The sequence below is a fragment of the Dromiciops gliroides genome, chromosome 1 (genome assembly GCF_019393635.1).
Source record: "Dromiciops gliroides isolate mDroGli1 chromosome 1, mDroGli1.pri, whole genome shotgun sequence".
NCBI lineage: Eukaryota > Metazoa > Chordata > Mammalia > Microbiotheria > Microbiotheriidae > Dromiciops > Dromiciops gliroides.
The window spans coordinates 672,950,615-672,975,870 of NC_057861.1; the positions used below are offsets into that span (position 1 = coordinate 672,950,615).

The window sequence follows — 25,256 nt, forward strand, 5'->3', positions numbered from 1 at the left end:
TGATGGCAAGAATTATATCATCTCTAAGCTTTCTATTTCTTTTTTTTCCTTTCTTTTGTTTTTTAGTGAGGCAATTGGGGTTAAGTGACTTGCCTAGGGTCACATGTGTGAAGTGTCTGAGGCTGGATTTGAACTCAAGTCCTCCTGACTCCAGGGCTGGTGCTCTATCCACTGCACCACCTAGCTGCCCCTAAGCTTTCTATTTCTAACAGAATCCAACACAGTTTTCTGCATACATGAGCACAGCAGCTCCACTCCTTCTTTATAAGTAATGTAAATTCTTCACTGAAATCATCAATGATTCTGCTAACTCTGCTCCAAGCACACTTCCCCTTTTACTGATCAATTTCTTTTTTGTCTCTCAGTGGGGCAGGAAGAAGCAAAGTAAGGAAATCACTCTTTGGCAGATAAAAGGTACTAGCCAATGCAGGTGGTGAGAAGAGGAACAGCTGCTCTTTTCAGCTTTGCCCTCACATTATCAGTATGCAAATAGATAAAGGGGCTCTACCCTAGGGAAACTAGGTATTCAACACAAAAGATAGGAAGCATGCAAACTCACATAGGCCTCCTTCTCAATGTGCTGGAAAGAGCACTGAACTTGAAGTTAAGAGATACAAGAGTACAAATCCTAGTCTTGGAACTCACTAGTTAGGTGACACAGGTAAATTACACTGTCTCTTGAGTCTCAGTTTGCTTATCTGTAAAATGGGAATATAATACCTGTACTACCTATATTTCAAAGTGTTATCGTGAAGAAAGTGTTTTGTAATCTTTAAGGCATTATAGAAATGGAAATTAATTGTTGTTAGTATTATGGCTTCCAGGCAATGGAATGTTATATAGTTTAGTCTTTGCTGATCTCTTCCAAAACTCAAACCTAATCACCTCACTGGTAGATGCTAAGACAGGAACAAAAAGCCATTGACAACACTGTCCAAGGTAGTAGCCACAGGCTCATAGGATTTAAGACAGAGCTTAGGGGGCAGTTAGGTGATGAAGTGGATAAAGCACCGGCCCTGGATTCAGGAGGACCTGAGTTCAAATCCAACCTCAGACACTTGACAATTACTAGCTGTGTGACCCTGGGCAAGTCACTTCACCCTCATTGCCCTGCCCCCCCGCCAAAAAAGATAGAGCTTAGCAGAGCTGGGCTTCAGATCTAAGCTCTCTGACATCAAATGAAGTGTTGTACTTTATTATCTTGATGCCTATGCCTTTCCTTGGAGGCAAAGATGCTCACTGAAGCATCAGAAAGCTCACCTGCATCCCACATAGACGGACCCCAATGACTGCAGATGTGCTCTGCTGGCATTTCCGGATCTGGTTAGCTTTCTTCTCCTCTGATGCATCATCCCCATGTTGCCGGGTTCCCATTTTCAGGTCCAGGACACAGGGGACTTGGTAGCGAGAGGTTAAATTTTCCAGTAAGATAAATTCTGTATAGTTAAGGAAAAATCTCAAGAAATAAACACTTAGAATAGCAAGGTCCTCCAAAAATGCTTGATGATTGATTCTGAAATGAACATTGGACCCCAGCAAGTTCCCTTGGGGGCCAATGTTCTAGGTACTAAATGTGTGAATAGCAATTGGTCTTATTCCCAATGCTGACCTGCTGTTCTAACAGGCAACTTCTCAATGGGGCTGGCATTTCTGATAGCTTGTATAGTTGGGCAGCTAGGTCTCTATGTATCTCTCAAACTTGTCCTTAAGACTAACAAGAAATATGCAGAAGAGCTCAGAAAGAGCATATTCCGCATTATTTTACCAACTTTGTGACAGAATCATTTCACAGTTATCATATATTTACTGTACAGCCACATGTACTTGTGTCTACGACCCTATGTGTCCTCCATTTGTAACCTATGTTACACTGTAAGCTCCACGAGGAGGAATGGAGCATGTCAATTCAATTCATCTTCAAAGCAATTTGATAATCTAGGGATAGAAAACAGTCGCTGCCCTCCAAGGAGATTACACTTTGCCTCAACACCTAGAAAAGTATTTGAAGACAAAACAGTACGGTGTAGAAGCTAAAGCACCAGCCTTGGAGTCCAGAAGACCTGGGACATACCAGGTCTACATGACACTGGGTGCTAACCGCTCAGTGAGCCCCAGGGGGCTTTCTAATAATCTCATTTGCAGAGCTGTTGCCAAGAGGCATTGTTAGATGGAGATTTCTCACTAGGAATTCTTAACACCAATAAAATCAGACACGGTAAAAATAACATCAGAAAAAATTTAATTCAACCGGCATTTGCTATGTGCAAGGCACTAGGGAGATAGTCCCTGATCTCAAGAAACTATTACATTTTACTGACATAATGGACAACATACACAGGTAAGTGAATACAAAATACAAGTCAATTTTCTTTCAGAGACAGCAAAATCAAATGGGGGGAAGGTGATGCACTAACAGCAAGAAATCCAATTTGGTTAATATAAAGAGTAAAATGAAATAAATCTAGAATGATGGGCTGAAGGCAAACTGTAAAGAACTTTAAATGACAGAGGGGCTTGTATTTTATTTTAGAGGCAACAGGGAGCCACTGAAGCTTTAGTATTATGAATGAGTGATTTAGCTGCAAAATGGAAGAAATCTCAAAAGGTTAACAGATCTAGCCTTCTGCCTTCAAGTAGCTAGGACACTATGATTCACTTAGCTCACTTTTATAGATAAGGTCATTGAGACACAGTGAAACAAAATGTCCAATGGAGAGAATAAGGAATTGTTGTTGTGAATAAGACAACATATTCATAGCAGAAATGGAAAGAAATATCACTCACTTTATGGGCATTCAGACTAAGATATAACCTTATTTCAGATCCAAGGCTTGTATCATTGACTTCTTTTTCAAAAAAAGTACAATGCCCTAAATGAAGAATGCTTATTGACCCAGAATACCAAGTAGATAAATGATCTGGTCTGATGGGAATGAAATAGAGAGCCCTAAATCCAAAGCTTTCAACATCAATAGATCTGGGTTCAAAAGATGATGGCGTGAATCCTGGTTCTGCTACTAGTATCTATCTGTATGACCCTGGGCAAGTCATTTCTCTGTAGGCCTCATTTCCCTTATATTTAAAATAAGGAGCAAGGGAGGCAGCCTGGTATAGGGTAGAAGTGTCAAACATGCACCCTGAAGGCTTGCATGTGGTCCACAAGACTCCCAAGTGCGGCCTGAACTGGATTAAAGAAAGAAAGTATACAAGGAATCACGAACCCTATGTTCTACCAATAAACTCTATGACTCACTTTACTGAGCCTCAGTTTCTTTATTTGTAAAATGACACAGTAAGATTAAAATAGTCCTTATAAAGCACTTTAGGATTTGCAAAGGGGTTTACATAAGTTATCTCATAACACTCCTGTGAAGTAGGTTCTAAGATGATTCTTTACAGATGAGCAAACAGGTTGAGAGAGGTTAGAGTGGTAATTGGGAAATAGTTAACAAAATAAATGAAAATACAATAAAACACAGATAATGTTAGTAATGTGGTTTTCTGAGTCAACATGCACCCACAAGGATCCTGAGGTATAGTTTGGTGGTCCCATTTTCTTTTCTGAGTTTGATACCACTGATGTAGTGGATAGATTCCCACACCTAGAGTTGGGAATAACAGGGGCTGACATTTCCTAGCTATATAACCATCATCAAGTCACTTAATCCCTTTTCAGTCTATTTCTTCCTTCTTCGAAATGGGAATAAAATTTGGAATAAATGCCTCATAGAGGTGTTGTAAGGCTCAAAAGAGATAATGGATGTAAGCTTAAAAAAAAACAACAACCCAACAACCTAACAAACAAAAACCCTGTAGAGTTGGACAAGATCAGGGGTTCTTAACCTTTTGTGTGTCATGGACCCCTTTAGCAGCCTGTGGAACCAATCTTAATGTTTTAAAATGTATGAAATACACAGGATTACAAGGAAACCAATTATGTTGAAATACAATTATCAAAATATGCGGGTGGGGTTTTTTGGAAGGGGGGGCAGGGCAATGAGGCTTAAGTGACTTGCCCAGGGTCACACAGCTAGTGTCAAGTGTCTGAGGCCAGATTTGAACTCAGTCTTCCAGAATCCAGGGCCACTGTTTTATCCACTGCACCACCTAGCTGCCCCCTTATCAAAATATATTAAAAAAAAAAACCAAACACAAGTTCACAAATCCCAAGGATCTCTATACTACAAAAACATCTACAGTAGCTTTTTTTTGTGATGGTAAAGAATCAGAACCTAAGGGAGTACCCATTAAATGGGAAATGGCTGAATAAGGTGTGGTCAATAAAAGTAACAGAATACTATTATGCTCTAAGAAATGATGAAGGGGATGGTGGTACTGGAGAAACCTGAGAAGACTTATCTGAACAGATGTGAAGTAAAGTGACCAGAACCAGAAAAACAATTTATACTATAACAATTTGTTTGTAAAGTTAAACAACTCTGAAAGACTTAGCAAATCTGATTCAGACAATGACCAACCACAATTCCAAGGAAAACATGATGAAGCAGGATGCTATCCTACCTGCAGATAGAGAGATGATGGACTTGGAATGGAGATTGAGGCATTTTTTTTGGACAGTTAATGTCAGAATTTGTTTTTTGGGTTTTTTTGTGGAGCAATGAAGGTTAAGTGACTTGCTCAGGGTCACATAGCTAGTAAGTGTCAAGTGTCTGAGACCAGATTTGAACTCAGGTCCTCCTGAATCCAGGGCCAATGCTTTATCCACTGCGCCACCTAGCTGCCCCCCAGAATTTGTTTTGTTGCACTATACATATTTGTAATGGGTTCTGTTTTGTTGCTTTCTCAATGAGTGAGGGAGAAGGAGATGAGAAAGAATTAGAAATTGAAAATAAATCTAAATTTTTAAAAAAGAATTCCTGTATCTAGATGATCTCTGGATGACCTTCATCTCAAAATACTTTATCAGTAATGCTTCTGATCTCATAGGAGCGAGGACAACAGTAAAACAATATAACACGTTAAATAAGCACTTTGCAAATGCAAGCTATTGTTACTGTCATTATGGGTTCCTACCCACAGTCACTAGTCCTAACCTTAAAAACTCTGGAAATTGTAGGGTTTTTTCTTGTTTGTTTCTTGGGGAGAGTTATGTTTAACTAATTTTTATGTACACACAGCGGCTGGAAGCCTGAATTCAAACCAACCAATGTTTCTCCATTAGTATGTAGTAAGTTATCATTGACGTGCGTAAAAATCCTAACACTGGACAACTGTAATAAGTCTCATGTTCACATCTGAGCCATCCCAGGAGTGCTAAGACTGCCCACCTTCTGAACAATGACCAAATAGAACACCTACAGCTCTGCTATCTCTGGCAAAGGATACTGTGCTGGTTCCGATGTTTGGCATTTTCTTTCATGCGCTGTAGCTGCTGCTGGTGACATTTCATACTCCAAGGGTTATGGTGTTTCATCTGCGAGCTCACATTCCCCTTTTTCTCTAAACTGTAGTATAAGACTTCTGAGCTTTTTAACCACTCAAATTCTTCTTCTAACTTATGACTAGAAAACAGACAATTAAAGCATTAAGGTATTCCACCGAAGACAGAATGTCCAATTAAAACAAACATACACCACACCATTTTTAAGGCAAAGAAACAACCAGCAGAAAGGAACAGCTTCTGTTCTTGGTATATACAGTCAGATACTAGCATAATCACCTCAGGTTTGGAGCCAGAGGATCTGAATTCAAATGCTAGCTGCATGTGATCTTTCCCTTTCTGGGCCTCATCTGAAAAATGAGAGGGTGGGATACACCTCCTAAGGATGTTGGGGGAGTTTAAAAACTCAGGAGAACACCTGGCTCACTTAGAACTTCCTAACTTCACAGGCTGAGCCCACTTAAGCACTGACCCCAAAAGGAGCCCCACAGTACCCTGAAGCCTTGGCTCTGCTGCTGCTTACCAGCTGGGTGACCTTGGAAGCCACTTAACTTCTCCGGGCCTCAATTTTCTCATCTATAAAATGAGAGGATGGGACTAGATCAAGAGTTCTTAACTTTTTTTGTGTCAAGGACCCCCTCTAAGCAGTCTGGTGAAGCCTATGGATCCCTATTTTTTAAATGCATAAAATACCTAGGATTACAAAGGAAACCAACTATATGTAAATAAATATGTCGTGTTTTCTCCCTTTCAAGGTTATGGACCTCCTAAAATCTATCTATGAACTTTAGGTTACAGATACCTGATCTAGATGATCACTGAGGTACTTTCCATTTTTAAATTGATCATCTAAGTAGTCTCATTGTCCACATTTCACAATAATTTTGCCAGCAGACAATTAATTTTATCATGTTTTATTGCTCAGCAAATCCATGATAATTCCCTATGAATGAAATTTCCTACATTAAATGTTTCCCAATAAGGAAGAACATATAGCATAGGGTACCAAAGAAGAATTGTTTCTGTAGCAGTGCTCCAAAAGATGGTGTTCTGGGTAAAAGAGATTAAACTAAAACCACCATTTCAAGGTTACTCATGTTGCATTATTATAGATAGCCACATTCCTTTTGGTATCTACCAAAATACTCTTCTGATAAAAAATATGATTCTAAGTTTCAATCACTTGCTGATATAAACAGCAATAACATAATTTGGTCTTCTAAGTAGGAATATCCTCCTCCATGACAGGGAACTTCAGAAACTATACCAGATTCCTTAAATATTCCACTTTGTATTTTGTAAGTGATAGTGAAATATAGAACTCAGAAAAATCAACTTCATTCTACAGGCTTAGTGGCTGAATTCAGTATACTTTTTATACCAACCTTTTCATTTTTTCCTCTTTTCTGTGCTGTCGGACCCACTCCTTGGTGATCTTCTCCGTTTCTAGTAAATGAGTCTTTTTGTTAGCCCACCTTAAGAGCTTATTTTTGGGTTCGCAGTCTGAATTATCTATACTGTCTAAATTACCATGGTCCCCTTTTAATGGATATGCTATTAAACATAAGTTTCCATCTTCATCCTCTTCAAAGCTTACTGATACAACACCTATAGGGAGGAGGAGGAGGAGAAGAAAATAATTGAACATGATAGGAAAAAACACACTTTATACAACATGAGTTTAACGTTTTTGTTTTTTGTTTTTCTTACCCTGTTCCTTAGTTTCTATGTTGCCAGAGGCCCAAAACTCATCTGCCAACCTAACAAATATCAAAACATCTTGACAAAATGACACCTCACAGAGAAGACAATTTATCATGGACCAAACACTGGATCAGTCTTTCTTGCTGATGCACTGAACAATTTAAGGACCAAATAATTACAGGAGACATTTTTACATTATTGAAAATGTTTATTAATTTAAAGAAGAAAAAAGTGACTGGTCTAACCCTTGGTAAGATGTAAAAACATTTTTTATTATTTTATTTATATCCTGTTATAAAAAAATAAGTATTCTGTTGAGAAACACCAAAAGCCTTAAGTTTTGCATTACAGCAAAACCCAAAGCATCCTCCAGGTCACAGATTTGACTGAGGGTTAGAGAGCTTTGGAGAGAAGCAAAGACTTACAAGAGCAAAACAAAGGGGTGGGTGATTGGAAACAAATTACACAGTACAACAGATCCTCCTCTGCAAAGGTTGCCCTGAGCATCTCTGGGCACCCTATTGTCTACGGCGAACTGGACAAGTCTTTTTGTCCAGCAATGACTGATTTTATTGAGGTTGAAGTCCCGTGAAATAAAGAACAAAAAGCAATACACAGCAAATTGTACTGGGATACACAGAAACATGGTGAACCTTGAAAGCATTTTTTTCTCCTCTGAGTCTCTAGAGCACTGCAAGGGGAGGGGGGTTATAAGTCTTTGAGCAAAGTGCTGACAAGGCTGCCCCCAGTGCCCGATGAGAAAGTTTCAGCAGTTACCGAAGAGTGAGCGTCGTTACAACTGGCTGAATGCTTTTTCTCACAGTCCTCTCTCTTTGCCCCCCATCAATGACTCTCAACTGCTCAGTCCTTGCCGTGTGCTCTCTCAATTGGCCGGAGGGGAAAGAGTTCTCAGGGAGAGACTTCTGAGGTGGGCAGGCGACTCAGGGACCTGGGTTAGGGATTAGCTGGGGTGGGGAGTTCAGAATCCTGGCCTGACAGTCTTGCTGCCACATAAGAAAGAACTACAGAGGGAAAGGGCCGGGCAGGGAAGAGCCAGCTAACATAGGCCTTTGGCTTTGTCCTGGAAAAAAACAACACAAAAGGAAGGACCAAGTGAAGTTCCCTAATCCTTCCCCTTCACTGAAAAAGAACCGTCATTTACACATTGTAGTACAGATGTCTAGAACATTTTTGCTTTTAAGAGCAACATTTTCAACATCTCCAGAAGACTTTGAGGTGTTCCACTGTCTTTCATACATGAGAACACAAATTTTGACAGTCTTAATTAGCACACTCCTCCTGCCTTTACAAATGATGCTTTCCAAAAGGTCACACGATACTGGCGACTTATTAAAGTCTCCAAAATAACGCTTTATAAAAATGAAGAAACAACTTCAGTGTGTCTGATTCAATGGCGTGCCTCCAGATAGCAGCTTCTGGAATATTTGGGAACTGCAGTAGGCTGCAGCTATCTAGCTCCCACCTTGCAGAATGGGAATTTCCATTTCCACAGTCCTCTGACTCAGCCTTAGCCCAATTTCTACTGATACTTGCCTACCTGGTATTCTCGAATTTGAGTCTCAAGGGCAAATAAAGGCTGCTAATGTTTAAGAAAAAAATACTTTCAAAATCTTCCCTGTTATTCCCAACACTGTGATAAAGTATTTCAGATACAGTTAAAAAGAATCCCAGAATATAAAACAAAAGCTCAGCTTCTAACACCACCACGCAGAAAAAAACGAGTCAACCCTCCCCCAACCCTCAACAACAAAACAATTAAGCAATCTTACCCAATACTTGGAAAGGGGAGTAGGGAGAGGGAAAGTGGAGAGAACAAACTCTGAGAGTCAAATAAAAGCAGTCTATGACTGGGAACATTTCCCAGCAAATACTTACCTGGCCCCGCCTAAGGAAGATATGACTACCCAACAGAACTGCTCAGCTCTAATGCTGTTAGCAAGCCATGTCCACCCTTGCATCACCACAGCCCGGCTCTAGCAACAGCAAAATATGGGAAGAGAAACCCCCTAAAACCTCCTCCAGGCTGAGGAGGCTTTAAGGAGGATAAGACAACAAGCAGAATGAGGCACAAAATGGAAAGCCAAAACCTTTCATGAGCTGGATGCTTACCTTTATACTGGGGAGTAAATTTACGCATTTCTGTCGGGAGGGTTTCATAGAACTGGTGTTCCCTCTGGATGAGGGGCTTACAGATGGTTGATTCATTAAACCGGAGGACACAGGAGTGACCTCCCACCTGGTGAACAAAAGGTTCCAGCAGAACTCCCTTGGCATAGTGCTCCACTTCCATAGCTCCGAATGCTGGGCTCATCCTTGTAGCACATTAGACAGAACAATGCGGCAGTGTGAAGAAAGGCAGCTCAAAAGCAGACGGATCCCCGATTCTGTGCTTCCAAAGCTACTGACTGCAGTCAAGAAGTTCTGTTAGAAACAAACACAACGAAATCCAGGGCTATAAGCAAAACTGCCAGATAAAAATCCTAAGCAAAGTTCAAACCAGGGAAGAAGTCGGCTCCACCCTTCTCTCTGGGAAGCAGAAACTGAAATGGTTCTTAGAGTCTCCAGCAGGAAGACAAACAAGAATGAGCTCATGCAAGAGAAGACAAACAATGCCAAAGGCTCCTCCCACCAGAGAAGTAGCCAACTGGATGCTAGGAAGCTAGCTCTGCAGCAGCTAGCTGCTGGGCAGGCTGTACCACTTCAGAGGCAGAGGAGAGAACAAGACAAGGTTTAGGAGAAATAACAGAGAAAAACATAACCTGCTACTCCCAGTTTATTTTGGCTACCACATCTCCTGGGGGCCTCACCCTTCCCTGAACCCTGAGCAACACTTCAGGATCCACTCTACACTCCTTCAGTGTCCCAGTGGATTATCATCATGGTCCAATACAGCTTGTATTTTTACCCCCAAATCACACTTACACACAACTGGAAAGATTTAATAATATCATAAGATTTAAAGCTGGAAGGGACTTTAGAGGGACCAAATCTATAGCTTAGCAAGAGTCCATTTTATAGATGGAAACTGAAGCCCAGGATAGTAACTTGGTCAAGGTTGCACAAGCTAGGAAGTAACAGAGGCAGGAATCTGTTTCAGATTTTCTAACTCCAAATCTAATATTCTAAGAGAAAAACAGAGTGGCAATGAATAACGAAATAGTATTCTATCATTTTGTGCCATTATTTTTCAGTGCATGTGGTTTGGGGAGTACACATGATATTGATCTTCAAGAACAATAAAGTATGTAACTTATGTTCTTCATTAAATTTTTTGAGGCACTGGTTTGTCCAACTAAACTGTAAACTCTGAGAGGGCAGAGTCTCATCCTTGTTGGACACATAATAAACACACTAGAAATACATGTTGGCTGATTATCAAGGTATTTTCATAGAGGAAAAGAACCTAAAAATTTAACAGTACAGTGATTTACATAGGTAAACAAAAGAACTGGGAGCCAATGTGGAGAAAAAGATTAGAGTTTAGAATCTATATCCTGTTAATGGTCAAAGCTATGTTGTCCCCCTCTCCTATTTTTCTCCATCAAAGTCAAATTATAAATTTAAAAATTAAATTCTGCCTAAGTCATACCCTTTTCTAAAAAGGAAAGAAGTATAAAGGTGCCAATTTCTCCCAGTTTCCGATGAATCCTGATTTAAAAGCTATTTTAACAAAAGAAAATCTGTACCTATAACCACTGCACAGGCCAAGGCCACCTAAGATATAATGGAGCTGTTTAACGTTTAATTTCCTAAAACTCCAAAAGGGTTTGAGAGAGAATAAAGGTCATTCTAAACTCCTATCCCAAAAGTCCAAAGGGTGCCCACAACTCTGTATAGCTCTCCATCTTTTCCCTGAGTGTGTTACTTTGGCTGCCTATGACACCCCTGCTGCAAAGGACCAAAACCAAAAAGAAATAGCTTGACTGTTGAATCATTTCAATCATTAACTTCTGTATCTAAAAACAATTTGGACCCTTGTTCTGTCTGAAAGAAGGTTACCCGCAAAATAAGGTGCTTGATTTAAAAAGATAGACAAAGTGTTCTAGGTCACTGGACTATTTTTAATCAGTCTATCCTGATGGACAAAAGCTTTAGCATAGCATTAAAACCTGACAGGGTCTGGTGCTCAGAAGAGCGCTGATCTGCAACAATGGTAAGCGCACTATAAATGACCACAGAACATTTTGTCCCTGAGGATGGTAAGCTATTTACTGTTTAATACAGATCTGATCCAATTTCATTCCCATACCTGCTTACGTGACTGTATAACCCTAATCTGAATACTTTTAAGACACTCATTTTTGGATAAGGCTGAAATTCTCACAAGTGCCCTACCTTCCAAGCAAGAGAGCTTTTCTGCAGTGATATGATATAACTATTTAGGACTGTTAGAAAAGCCATACACAATTCTTACTCTGCATTTTTACAGCCCTGAGGGTGAATCTGTCTGATCGTCCCCATTATGTAAGTAAAGATAAGGGAGAACAAGGAGGATATGAATACCTCCCCAGGGGAAAGATAATCTCTCTCTTTTAAGGTACAGATATACCCACTGGCTGTTCTACCTGGAAAATATGAGAGGCAGACTTGGTGTGTGGAAAGAACAATGAACTGGAACTCTGGAGACTCAGTTATAGGCCCCCCTCTGCTACTAATTTGCAATGGGACCTGTTTCTTCATTTACTAAATGAGGACAGATTGGAATAAATAGCAAATAAGATTTCTCATATCTTCTAAAATTGATTCTACACTAATCAAAATCCATTGAGCCTAACAAATGATAGGTTTTCAACATGTGATTTCTCTTTCATATTTAAAAGATACTTTTTCTTCAAAGGGTTCAAGACCTAGTAGACCTAATTAAAATCAGTTGCATATTCTTTCCCTATTGGCTCAACAGTATCTGTATCTTCTATTCCCAGTTGATAAAAGAACATGAATCAGGAAACTATTCCAAAATGCCAGTCATCTGAATTTTCCTTTATCTTAAATTGCCAGGAGGGCTCTGGATGCTATCATTTTAGGGCTTCTGGGCCCTAAGTGACTGTGGTCACTATGTCATCCTTCAAGGAAAGAGTCTGGAAAGGCAGCGCTGAAGGGCTGAATTCCCTTTCCCACAGGGTATGTATTTTAAAGTATTTTAGAAGTTCTCTCTCAGTTATTCAAAATATTCAACTGATTCCGGCATGAATAGATTGAGTCACTATGAAGGAGTTTGCAGCACTAATGTAGCATATGTCAACAGTATGCCAAACTGTCCAGAAGATGGCAGTACAACTGATTTTGCATTTCATCATGGGATGTTCTGCCAGTTCCATTCTCTTGTTTATCTAGCTATGGTTACATGGATTTACTGTAAAGACCTCTCCACGAAAAACTGCTGGTTTGCAGGTTGCCTGCTAGTTCTCAAAGCATTAGTCAGGAATCATTTTGATAATGACCTATGGTCACTACCAAAACCTCCAATGGGAGTTCTATTTATTGAGTCAAATTTTATAACACTTAAAATAATTAGCTTTTGATCAGAGAGATGCTCATAAATACCCAAATCCAAACCCCAGCTCCAATTCATTTTAATTATATCACACTGGACCAAACCCTCCCCATTTCTCCAAGACTCATTTTTCTGATCTATAAAATGAAGGGATTGTGGTCCCTTCTAGCAGTGAACTGATACTTTCAAATGCGCTAAAAAAATCCTTAAACAGTTATTTCACCAGCTAGAAAATTTTTTCTGACATACAAAAATAAGCTTACCTCCCCAACTTCTTCATCCTAGGCTCACCACTTCCCCCTCCCCAAACATGAGGCAATAAAACCTTTAAAAAAATGTTTTTTTGGTTGTTGGAGAAGCTGTGGAAAAATTGGAACACTAATGCATTGTTGGTGGAGCTGTGAACTGATCCAACCATTCTGGAGAGCAATTTGGAATTATGCCCAAAGGGCTAAAAAGCTATGCATAACCCTTTGACCCAGCAATACCACTTTTGGGTCTTTTTCCCAAAGAGATTATAAAAAAGGGCAAAGGGCCCACATGTACAAAAATATTTATAACTGCTCTTTTTGTGGTGGCAAGGAATTGGAAATTATGGGGCTGTCCATCAATTGGGGAATGGCTGAACAAGTTGTGGTATATGAATGTAATGGAATTCTATTGTGCTGTAAGAAACGATGAGCAGGCAGATTTCGGAGAAACCTGGAAGGACTTGCATGAACTGATGATGAGTGAGATGAGCAGAACCAGGAGAACACTGTACCACAGTATCATCAACATTATGTGTTGATCAACTGTGATAGACTTGATTCTTCTCAACAATACAACGTTACAAGATAGTTCCAAAGGACTCATGATGGAAAAGGCTCTCCAAATCCAGAAAAAAAAAAAAAAGAACTGTGGAATATGGATGCAGATTGAACCATACTATTTCTTTCTTTCTTTTTTTTTTTTTAGTGAGGCAATTGGGGTTAAGTGACTTGCCTAAGGTCACACAGCTAGTAAGTGTTAAGTGTCTGAGGCCGGATTTGAACTCAGGTCCTCCTGAATCCAGGGCCGGTGCTCTATCCACTGCGCCACCTAGCTGCCCCCATACTATTTCTTTTGGTTTTGGTGCTGTTGTTTTTCTTTTTTGAGGTTTTCCTTTTTGCTCTGATTCTTCTCTTATAACATTACTAATGCAGAAATATGTTTAATGTGATTGTACATATATAACCTATATCAGATTACTTGCTGTCTTGGGGAGGGGGAGAGGGAGAAAAATTTGAAACTAGAAATTTTATAAAAACAAATATTGAAAACTATCTCTACATGTTAAGTGGAAAATAATAAAATACTTTTATAATTTAAAAAATTATTTTGGTAGTAAACAGTTTTACTTATAGTTTTGGGTTCCAATTTTTATCCCTCTTTCCCTCCCTCCTCCCTGAGGTGGAAAACAATCAGATATGGGTTATATATGTATGATTATGTAAAACAGTACCATATTTGTCATTTTTTACAAGAAAACTTAATTAAAAGAAAAAATGAAAGTGAAAATTAGCATGTTTCAGTCTGTTCCATCAATATCAGTTCTTTCTTTGGAGGTGGATGGTAAGTTTCATCAATAGTCCTTTGGAATTATCTTAGATTTTTGTATTGTTGAGAATAGTCAAGTCATTCACAGTTCTTCATCAAACAATATTGCTGTCTCTGTGCACAATGTTCTCTTGGTTCTGCTCACTTCACTATCCACCAGGCAATAAACCTTTGCATCTACACTAAAGAATACTTCATGTTTGAGGCAGACGGGTCATAGTGGAGAGAGAGCTCAACTTGGAGTCAAGACTTGATTTTTAATCCTGCCTCAGATACTTACTAGCTGTGTGTCCCTCCAATCCCTATTCCTCATCTGTAAAATGGGGATGATAACAAAATTAGCCTCACTGAATTGTTGTGAGCATCAAATAATAAACATAAATTACTTTGCAAACCTTAAAGTAGTATATATAAATGCTAGTTGTTGTTGTTGTTGTTATACCTAGCAGAAAAATGTTCCCCACTATTAGCTACAGTAAGTAGTCTGCCAGCAGAGGCTATATGCCCACTTGTCAGATATGTGAAGAAGGGACTCCTACTCAGGGAGGGGGACTCCTTGTGGACTTCTGTAGTCTCATTTCCAAGATTTGTTGGTGACTCTGCTCTAGCAGAGGATCTCTGATCACATACAAACTCTTCCCACATCCCTAATGTACTCATTAGCCACTGTGCATGACTTGGCAGCAGGCTCAGTTCCAGATACAACACAACACCCAGAAGTCTGTGGGGCATTTGTTACCTGTGTAACAGGCCACTGGAGTCAAATGAGTCTAAAGTTATAGGAAAAAATATGTCCAACTCTGCTTAGAGCCAAGTCTGATGACAGAAGTAAGGAAAGAAACAAGCATTTATTAAGTGCCTACCATGTGCCATGTCCTTTGCTAACTGCTTTACAAATATTATTTCATTTGATCCTCACAACCACTCTGGAAGAAGAGTACTATTACCCCCATTTTAGAATTGAAACTGGAGTAGACAGAGTGGCTAAATGAGCATGCATCTTATTAAATTCAAATACGCTGTCCTCTTTCAAAATTTGGTGAATGATCTCTCTCCACAGGCATTCCAGAGTACTGGACAAATTGTTTCTTATCATCTGGTGAATTTCCCTGATATCTTTCCCAATAATTGGCTTTATTTTGCTATGTTAGCTAGTCAACAAAGGTTAAGCTGACCATTTTTGGAATAAGGCACCTAGAGAAATCAGGAAAGCAAGCAACTCTTAGAAGATATGTTTTCCAAACTTACTTTCACTAAAGCAATCCACTAAGGATTCCCTCCCCACCAACATACTCTTCTGGCTCTTTGCCAGACTAATTCCTACTAGGCAAGAGAGAGCTGTGTTACATGAAACAATTTCAGTTGGATGCAATCGGTCAGATTTCAATGTCCTTCACTTAGGAGAAATCACCTTCATTCTAATTAAACAAAACACTGATCATTTAAAGACCTAAACTGCAGCAAACCCCTTTATCTGAGATGGGAATGTCCATGATTAGTCATGGTATAAAAACGATTCTTCTCAACTGTACACTTAGATCACCTATAACCAAAGGGGCTTGGACACTTTTGTAGATTTGTCAGTTGGATACTTCTTGAGTTTCACACGATTATTCAGTTTGCTGTTGCAAAAGTCTCATTTTTAACACCAATATTTTATCAAGTGATGCTCCATGTCTGAAAACCATGAATACCACCAACATTAGGAGAACTACAATCTTAGGTGACCCAAAATGTAATGAGAAGACAAAAAGTGGACACAAAAACAGACTGCAACATGTTACTCAAGATGACTCACATAAAAGTGTCCATCTTCCCCACCCTGCCCATCAAAAAATCTTTTACTCAAGGCCACATACAAGTGGGTAAAGAGGTGGGCCAATTATGAAACAAGAATAAGGGATAACAGACTGACAGGCCTTAGTGTGTTAAATGGTATTCATAAAATATTAAATGAATCAGAAGGCCCTTGGAGAATCAAGACTCAAGATGAGAAAGACATGGAGGGACTAACATCCATACCTATAGAAAAAGCATCCACAGTGATGAGATAACAGATCCATCAAAATACAGAAATATTAGAAGACCCTTATGAGAAAAACCTTCCTAATTTATAACTGACATGCTGAAATACAGCAAAAAGGCCCACAAAACAACATCACTGCTTCCCAACGAAATCACAGAGAGCATGTCAATGGAAAGTCAATTCTTATACTTCTGATGGTCTCTAGTTTTGTCTCCTACAGGGTACTTCACTCCATCCAACAAAGAGATCTTCCTTTTTCCAAATCTACATTTCTATAGCACTATTCCTCCTCATATACAACTCATGATTATTCCTCAGTGTTCTAGGGAAGACTGGATTTCTGGCTAAGTAATTTCTTGCCTTTACACCTTTACTTACCCAGTTTCCTGAACCTAGAATGAACTCCCCCCATCTCTGCCAATCGAATTTCTATCCATTTTTAAAGGTCTAGCTCAAATGCCACTTTCTCCACAAAACTTTCCTTTGCACATGTTCATAGTATCTTGCATATAACTATTTTGTATGTACGTGTGTATATAATAAGTCCAAGTGTATTTATTAACTTTTAAACTGGGAATATAATTTACTGATGCTGTATATATTTTTATATGTACTTGCAGTCTCTCCCATTAGAACTTTTTTTTTTTTTGCAGGGCAATGGGGGTTAAGTGACTTGCCCAGGGCCACACAGCTAATAAGTGTCAAGTATCTGAGGCCGTATTTGAACTCAGGTAACTCCTGAATCCAGGGCCAGTGCTCTATCCACGGCATCACCTAGCTGCCCCTCTCCCATTAGAATTTAAGCTCATCCTTAAACATCTTTGAACCTTATTTTTCCTCATCTATAAAATCGGTTTATTTTTAAGGCCTCTTCCAGCTCTAAACTTTTGAGTTCAAATCTTCTAAAGCCCTTAAAAGTATTCTGCACTTCAGAATGTCCAGAAGTCTTCCTCTACCTCTTTGTGTCCCTCTAACTAAACTGATTTTCCCTAATAAAGCAGTTAATTAAACACCCAAAAAAAAAAAAGAATGTAAGCTCATCATGAGTAGAGATCATTCATTTTTTGTACTTGCATCCCTAGTGCCTAGCATAGAGCCCAACACATAGCAGGTGCTAAATGCGTATTTGTTGACTAACTGATTGATTCTATGAGCATATAAGAGCATACAAGATTCTTAGATAAATTCAGTAATAATGGTTATCTGATTATTAACATCAAGCAAGGCATAAAACAGGAAAATGTAAAAGTGTTTGCCTCTGTCATGGAAGATGAATCTCTCAGAGTCCAGATGGAAAAGGGATTCCTTAAAGGTGGTGAGGAATTTTACTCTTTTAATTGAATTTTTTTTTCCAATTCACGAAAATCCATTCATTTTCTCTTCCTCCCACTCCATCCCAGCATGTAATGAAACCCTCATAACAAATGTTCATAGTCAAGCAAAACAAATTTCCACACTGACCATATTTTTTAAAAGTCTTAATCCATACTCCAAGTCCATAACCTCTCTGTCAGGAGGGAAACGGTATGTTTCATCATAAATCCTCTAGAATCTGTCTGGAGTCTATCACTGCATTGATCAGAGTTCTTAAGTCTTTCAAATTTATTTGTTTTTAACAATACGTTCTCCTGGTTCTGCTCACTTCACTTTGGATTGGTTCAAGAAGTCTTCCCAGGTTTTCCTGAAACCATCCCCTTCATCATTCCTTACAGCAAAGTAGAATTCCATAACATTCATATACCATAATTTGAATAATGGCTATTCCTTAATTTATGAGTGCCCCTTCAGTTTCCAGTTCTTTGATGGCACAAAATGAACAGCCATAGATGTTTTTGTACATATGGTCTCTTTTCCTCTTTCTTTGACCTCTTTGTATAAAATGAAGTCTTTAAATAAACCAGTTTGTGGGTAACATTGTGCTGACTGCATCAAACCCTATAACACTGAGGAGTTTCCTAAATGAAATTTACAATCACTTTTTAAAATTCAGTCTAACAATCCACAAAGGAAAATGTCATGTAGATGAAGGATGCCTATAGTTCTGCTTAAGATATTCAGAGAGCTCATTTAGCAGCCCAATCAATACACAAATCTTGGAGAGGCACTGACAATGAACAGTGCTGAATCTAGAACTGAAGGATGAGAGAACAGGCTGGATTGTACTTGGGAAATTATATACTTTCATACAGTCCTAAGTTTTTCCCTGATATAAAAATCTATCTTTTTAACACACATATTCTTCTGGCAATACCATATGGTTACAAGAAATGTAATGCCGAAATCTCCCAAGAATCAAAATTGTGGGTCATGAACAATTTGGGGTCAATGAAGAAACTTAATGGTAGACACAGATGCAGCAGTATTACCAACAGCAGAGTAGCAGAGTGCTGGCAAATAGCAGCATAAAAGATATATCATCTAATTCCAAAGGACTCATGATGGAAAATGCTCTCCAAATCCAGAAAAAAAAAGAATTGTGGAATATGGATGCAGATTGAACCATGCTATTTCTTTTGTTTTTGGTGCTGTTGTTTTTCTTGAGGTTTTTCCTTTTTGCTCTGATTCTTCTTTCACAGCCAAGACTAATGCAGAAATATGTTTAATGTGGTTGTACATATATAACCTATATCAGATTACTTGCTGTCTTGGGGAGGGGGAGAGGGAGAAAAATTTGAAACTAGAAATCTTATAAAAACAAATGTTGAAAACTATCTACATATAACTGGAAAATAATAAAATATTTTTATAATAAAAAAAAGATATCGGGGGCAGCTAGGTGGTACAGTGGATAGAGCACTGGCCCTGGAGTCAGGGGGACCTGAGTTCAAATCCAGTCTCAGACACTTAACACTTACTAGCTGTGTGACCTTAGGCAAGTCACTTAACCCCAATTGCCTCACCAAAAAAAAAAAAAGATAACAAAGGAACAGCCTTCATACTACACTGACACTCATGTAATGTTAAGAGCTCTAAAGGTTTAAAAAAAAAAAAAAGAGGTAGGATGGGATTGGGGAGGAGAAGAAGATGTAAAGCCTCCAGCACATATATGGAGCCCCGGGAGAGATTTTTGGAAAGACATGGACAAAGATGAGAAGATATGTACAAGTTGCTATTGGCATCCTTGGAGAGAGTACCCACATCAGTGAGATCACAGATCCACTGAAATACTAAAGACCAGAATGAATGATTTTCAAACTAATTCAAACCTCAAAGGACTGTACTGACTTACTGAAACTAGGGTGGGCAATAACATATACTGGAAAGAACAATGACTGACCCTTAGTGTCACAAAGGCCTAATCCAGTCTCAACTATGTCATTTATTTTAACCTCTCCAGGTCTCAGCTTTCTCATCTATAAAATGAAGGGGTTACATTAAATATCAGCTAAGCCTTCTACTAGCTCTAATATTCTAGGTCTAAGAAAAGAATAAGGTTTCCTTCATTTTACATTTTTATTCAGTACAAACTCCTTGACTTGCAGCATTTCCCTCTCACAGTGGTTCTTTTCATAAATCAATACAGTGAATCCTTAGCCCCAAATAACAACAGGGAGATGTTGCCCTTTTCCCAAACATTCAAGCAATAAAATGCAAGCTTATTATATTAGGCCAGTTTAATTTAACCAATAAAATATTATGGACTCTCTTAAATGTGTTATATATTGTCCTCTGGCAGACACTATATAAATCACAAAATGTATTCTTTAAAGAATGTCACTTAATTTGGAAGTTACTTTCCAATCTCTATCTCCTTTATTTCAGTTGGTAAATGAATTCACCTAAAGCATGGTGAATCAGGGGATAACTCCCCAAAATACATCTTTAAAATAATTAAAGTGGTTGGAAACATGGATAAAACAAAAAATAAAAATGTTTGGTTGGTTATAAACAATTAAACTAAGACAGTTATTTAAAGCTCTTCATGGTAACTTATGATAAACTATGTCTTAGGGGTTAGCCCAAACAGTTATTCAATGTTACCCATCAAAGGTTGTAGGTTAGATACTCTGGTGGAGTATTTACTTACTTTTGCACATGATAAAATATTTAAGAATTAATCACCAAATGTAAGTCTCTCCACCCCCAAATGGCCCAATGCAAACTCATCCTAACTACTGGGGAGAAATAATCAAATCTCAAGATATTAATTCAACAAACACTTTCTAAGTACCTACCATGTACAAAGCACTTTATTAGATGCTGGGAATACAAAGATGAAAACATAACACAATCTGTTCTTGAGAATCTTATAATTTACTAAAGGAATACAGAAAGTAAATAAATGACTATGATATAAAGTAGAATAGAATGGGAGCAAAGGAAAGATCTAGATAAAATGCCCTAGGAAAATCTGATGAGAAAGTGCTCGAGAGATAGGAAAAGGTTGCATGGGAAAGGTGGCATTTGAGCTGCATCTTTAAGGATAAGAAGAATTTCAACCAGTTGAGATGGGGAAGAAGAATAATAGCTAGATTTTATAGTGTCTACTTATATGCCAGACACTGTGCTAAATGCTTTACATTTGATCCTCATAACAACTTTGGGAGGTTAAGTCTTATTATTATCCTAATTTTACAGTTGAGGAAACTGAGGCAAACAGAAGTTAAAGTGATAAAGTGACTTACACAAGCTAGTCAGCTATCATGTGTCTAAGGCTACACTGGAACTCAGTTCTTCCTGAATACAAGCCCAACCTAACTGCCTCTAGGAAGATAAGCATTCCAGCTGTGGAATGCCTCTATGAATGAAAGGAGAACAAAGACTGAAGGAAGAAATCCTAAGTACAGAATGTGGAGTGTGTTAAGGGGAATGAGAAATAAGTATGACTAGAGCCAGATTGTGGAGAGACTAAAATGCTAAGCTGAGGAGTTTGTACTTTATCCTAGAGGCAGCAGGGAACCCACTGAAGAAAAGGTTTCTGAGTAGGAGAGTGACATGGTCAATTTGGGCAGCTATCCAATGGACTAACAGGAGATAGGAGAATGGAAATAGGAAGACCAGTATGGAAGCTACTAAAATAGGCCAAGCAAGAACTTTCTGAAGACTTCAACTAGAGCATATTATTGATGAGAGTGAGGACTGGAGAATGTTAACAGAAAGTGTGCTAGCATCAAGAGGACTTGACAAGTGATTAGATGGGAATGGGTTAGAAAGAGTGAAGAGTCTAATAGTATGTCAGTATTTCAAGTATGGGTGATTTTAGTGAATAATGGTGCCAACAATAGAAAGGGAAGCTGAAAGAAACCTGGGAAGTCATTAGCAGAACCAGAAGAACAATTTACACAATGACCATAAAAATGTAAAGGAAAACAACTGAAAGAGATGGCAGATTTCTGTTCAATGCACCAAACAATGTTTCAGAAGTCTAATGATGAAACATGCTCCCACCTATTAGCAGAAAGATGATAAACTAGAGCTGCAGAATGAAATATACATTTTGGGGTAAAGTCATTGTGTTAATTTGTTTGATTTGAGTTACAAAGAAGGGCATATAGGGGAGAGAAAATAGTCAATAGTGATAGAAATGCAAAAATACATAGAAAAGAGCTTAAGGAAGTTCAAAGGGGGACAAAGATAATAAAAAGGACAGGTTCCTTACTACCAAGTTAAACTTAATATGCATTTAAAAAACCCAAACTATGTAAGAAGTTATATCAGTTATGTCATATACCATTTTCTTTTCTGTTCTCTGTATATTAAATTTTATGGTAAGATTTATTGAGTTAATAAGGAAAAAAAACTTCTTCCAGAAAAGGGATTCTGGGAGAAAGGGAGATGATGAATTCAGTTTTTTACATATCTAGTAAAGTGTTCCCTAAGATGCTTACAAGATACAAAAATTATAGTTCGCTACTAGTAGAGACTAACTACACTGAGGTCCCAATTGATAGCCTTTAAATGAAGATTGATAGATGCTTTCAATCCAATCCCTGTTTTTATCTTACATTAAAATAGCTTTTTGTAACAAGTAGCTGGAGAAAGATTGGACCTTGGAAAGCACAAGTGGGGGGGGGGGGAGACACACACATGCATACACATTCACACACGCGCACACATACACACACACACACACGGTAATCTCTGCATAGAAATTATAAAAGTCATGAAATAAATGGGACCATTTAAGTAATGAATTTAAAAAGTCTAAAAACAGAGTTTTGGGGAGAAGGATTTAACCATAAAGGAGACAAAGAAGTGAAATCTATAGAATAAACTATTACTAAAACCACTGGTCTTCACCAGTACCCTGTTCTCTCTCTCCTGACACCATCTTTACACAAGTCAGTATATATCTCACACTTCTTATATTTCATGTTAATGGCTCATGGATCTTTAAAAAAAGGCCTATTATTAACCCTATTATGCAAATTCAATATTTAAATGCATTAATATTTAATTCACTGGCAATATTAACATGATCTTTTAAAAGGTGAAAATTAATGTTAATTTAGTTCTGGAACTAAATGGCCCAATCTTTTAAAAAGAAACCCAAAATATGCATGTCAGCTTGAGCCAATCTTTAGTTTCCCTCTGATCCATATCCATGCTGATATAATTTGATCTCATTGAGCATAGGAAATGTTCATGCTAATAACACCAATTGTTTATACTTAGAGGGGAAAATGTCTAACAGAGACAGGATGGAATGGAAATAAAATTGTAATATCTAATTTTTCAAAACTTTTTAAATACTGCAAAAAATATTACTACTTCCTAAACATCAAGAAAGAATCTGCTTTGAGTGGCTCCCTGGTTTGTAATTCCCCAGAAGCTAAAGACAGACATGTGTTACATACATACAAACAAGTAGAAGTTTTAAATCCAAATGTACTTTCCCTATAATCTCAGCAGGGATCAAATAAAAAAATCCAAAAATATTTACTGAGTACTTACTGTTATGTTATCATGAGAAGACAATATGGCATAGTAAAAATAGCACTAAACTAGAGACCTAGGTTTGGATCCCACTTCTAGCATCTTCTCTGTGTGACCTTCACACAGGTCATACAAATGACTTTCCTCTTTCTGAGCTTCAGTTGTTTTTATCTCTGCCCAGTCTGCTTCAAAGGGCTATTGTGAGGATCAAATGAGATGATGGCTATGAATGTACTTATAGCACAGTCTCATCATAAAGTATTGTGAAATGCAAGGATTAACCATGTAGTAAAGAAATGATCTTGTAGTCACTTTACATTTTGGCCATAAAAAACAAGACAGAAATTGTTTTCAAATATATTACTGCAATTAAGTTTATATTTTACATTCATTAAAACACACAATCTGTATTAATTTCTCTTGTATGTCAGCTGACAGTGGAATGCAGAGTTACAGCTCTGACCTAGGTCTGGTTTCCAGGCTTTTACTATTTCTGTGAGCAAGTCCCTTTCACAATCTGGTTTCATGTGCAAAATGAGTGACTTGGGCTTACTATCTCCAAAGTCTATTACAATTCTAGATCCTATGACCACTCAGGTAGAAACTAGCTAGTTACTGGAACAAAATCTAGAGCTGTTATGGAGAAATTCTGTCTTGAACACATCAGGCAAGAACAATATAAAGTTCTTAAAATGAGAATGAGTGTTCCAAATGCCAGTGAGAAGAATTAAAGAGTTCAAAGGCAAATGCTGTGGATTTAAGTACAGGGACTTCACAAGAATCTCTTTCCCCTTCCCTCCCTCCCTCACCCCCTCAACTACTTCAGGGGGACTAAGCTATCATTCAGACAAGGTCAAATATAGCCTTACAAACTCTCACGAGTAGAAAAGAGGAGAGACAAAAGGATTAGCCCTCTGGAAAAGCAGAGGCCTCCTGTGTTTTTTTGTAATGATCCTGTCATTTCAAATCTAAAAAGAATTGCTCTCAGGAGCTGGATGCCCTCCTAAGGTCCCTTTGGAAATGATGAAAACCTGGCTACTAGGCAGCACAAAGCCACCCACCAAATCAATCTGCCCCAAACCAACCACTGCTGCAACTAGCAAGTTTAATATGATAAAAGCAAAAGTGGGAGAAAGGGCAACTACTAATCTTTATTTATAAGACCATAATGGTGAACTATAATTTTTGTATCTTGTCAATATCCCAGGGAAGGACTGTTTGCTGGGGGGGGGAAAAAAACCTAGCTGCCCTGAAAAGTGAAAGTCTCCTTTAAAGCCTCTCCCCACATCATATTCATTATGGTTTTTCATTTTGATAAAGCAAAAACAGATAACTTTTGAAAATCAACCCTGAGACCAGCAATCACAGTAAATATAAACAGCACACAATTTTAAATGGTCTTTAAGAGTCTTACAGCTATAGAATTCAGTTTGTAATTCAAAACCTATCCAAAGAAAAAACACTACTGAAAATATAGCCAATGAAATGCCTGAGTGTTTTTCTCCTTTAGTTTTGCTTATTTCTGTTTCTGAACCAGGTACTAAAAGCTATGCCACCATTCTCAAGTTCTAAACCCATAAGAAACAGCTAAGTAAATATTGAGAATGTTAAGATCAAAATGAGTTTTTTATATAAAATCTGACTAAAAAGTATGGAGTGAGCATTGTGCTATGGTCATCTAAATAATTCTGTTCACTATGTAAGCACTGAAGTTAGCTCCTTTAAAGAATGGGAGTTGCAAAAAAAAAAAAAAAGAATGGGAGTAAGATCACTCAGAAGTTAAAAACAAAACAAAAGGCTTAACAGAGTATCAACAATTCTACTTAAAACAGACACATCTGTCACAGAGGAAAGATGTAGTTAAGAGCCAACAGGCCTGGAGATTCAAGTACAATATCTACGGAATGTATGATTTTCATGCTCTAGATATACAGGGGATTATTATGGGAATGCAATGAGCCAGAAAACTCCAACAGTTCAAATCCGGCCTCAGACACTTAACACTTACTAGCTGTGTGACCCTGGGCAAGTCACTCAACCCCAATTGCCTCACAAAAAACAAACAAAAAAAGATTAGCCATAGATACATTAGTAATTTACTTCTATCAATTTAATAACATTTCATTCCAATTTTAACAAAGGAGAATGAAGAGAAT

The 25,256-nt window shown here is 38.1% G+C and overlaps 1 protein-coding gene across 3 annotated transcripts in view; it reads right to left on the reverse strand.

Moving 5' to 3' along the window:
• Nucleotides 1-25,256, reverse strand: part of IP6K2 (inositol hexakisphosphate kinase 2) — a 50,899-nt gene that overhangs the window by 2,928 nt on the left and 22,715 nt on the right. The window contains exons 1-4 of one of the 3 annotated variants that reach the window (XM_043964560.1): nt 7,112-8,147; nt 6,787-7,009; nt 5,347-5,522; nt 1,261-1,436 (exon numbers count right to left, since the gene is read on the reverse strand). In XM_043964560.1, the coding sequence (XP_043820495.1) occupies nt 1,261-1,436; nt 5,347-5,522; nt 6,787-7,009; nt 7,112-7,220 (684 nt within the window). In that variant the 5' untranslated portion in view covers nt 7,221-8,147. Of the gene's footprint in view, nt 1-1,260; nt 1,437-5,346; nt 5,523-6,786; nt 7,010-7,111; nt 8,148-9,235; nt 9,548-25,256 lie in introns of those variants that run through there. The other 2 variants (XM_043964567.1, XM_043964549.1) reach the window with 2 other exon arrangements.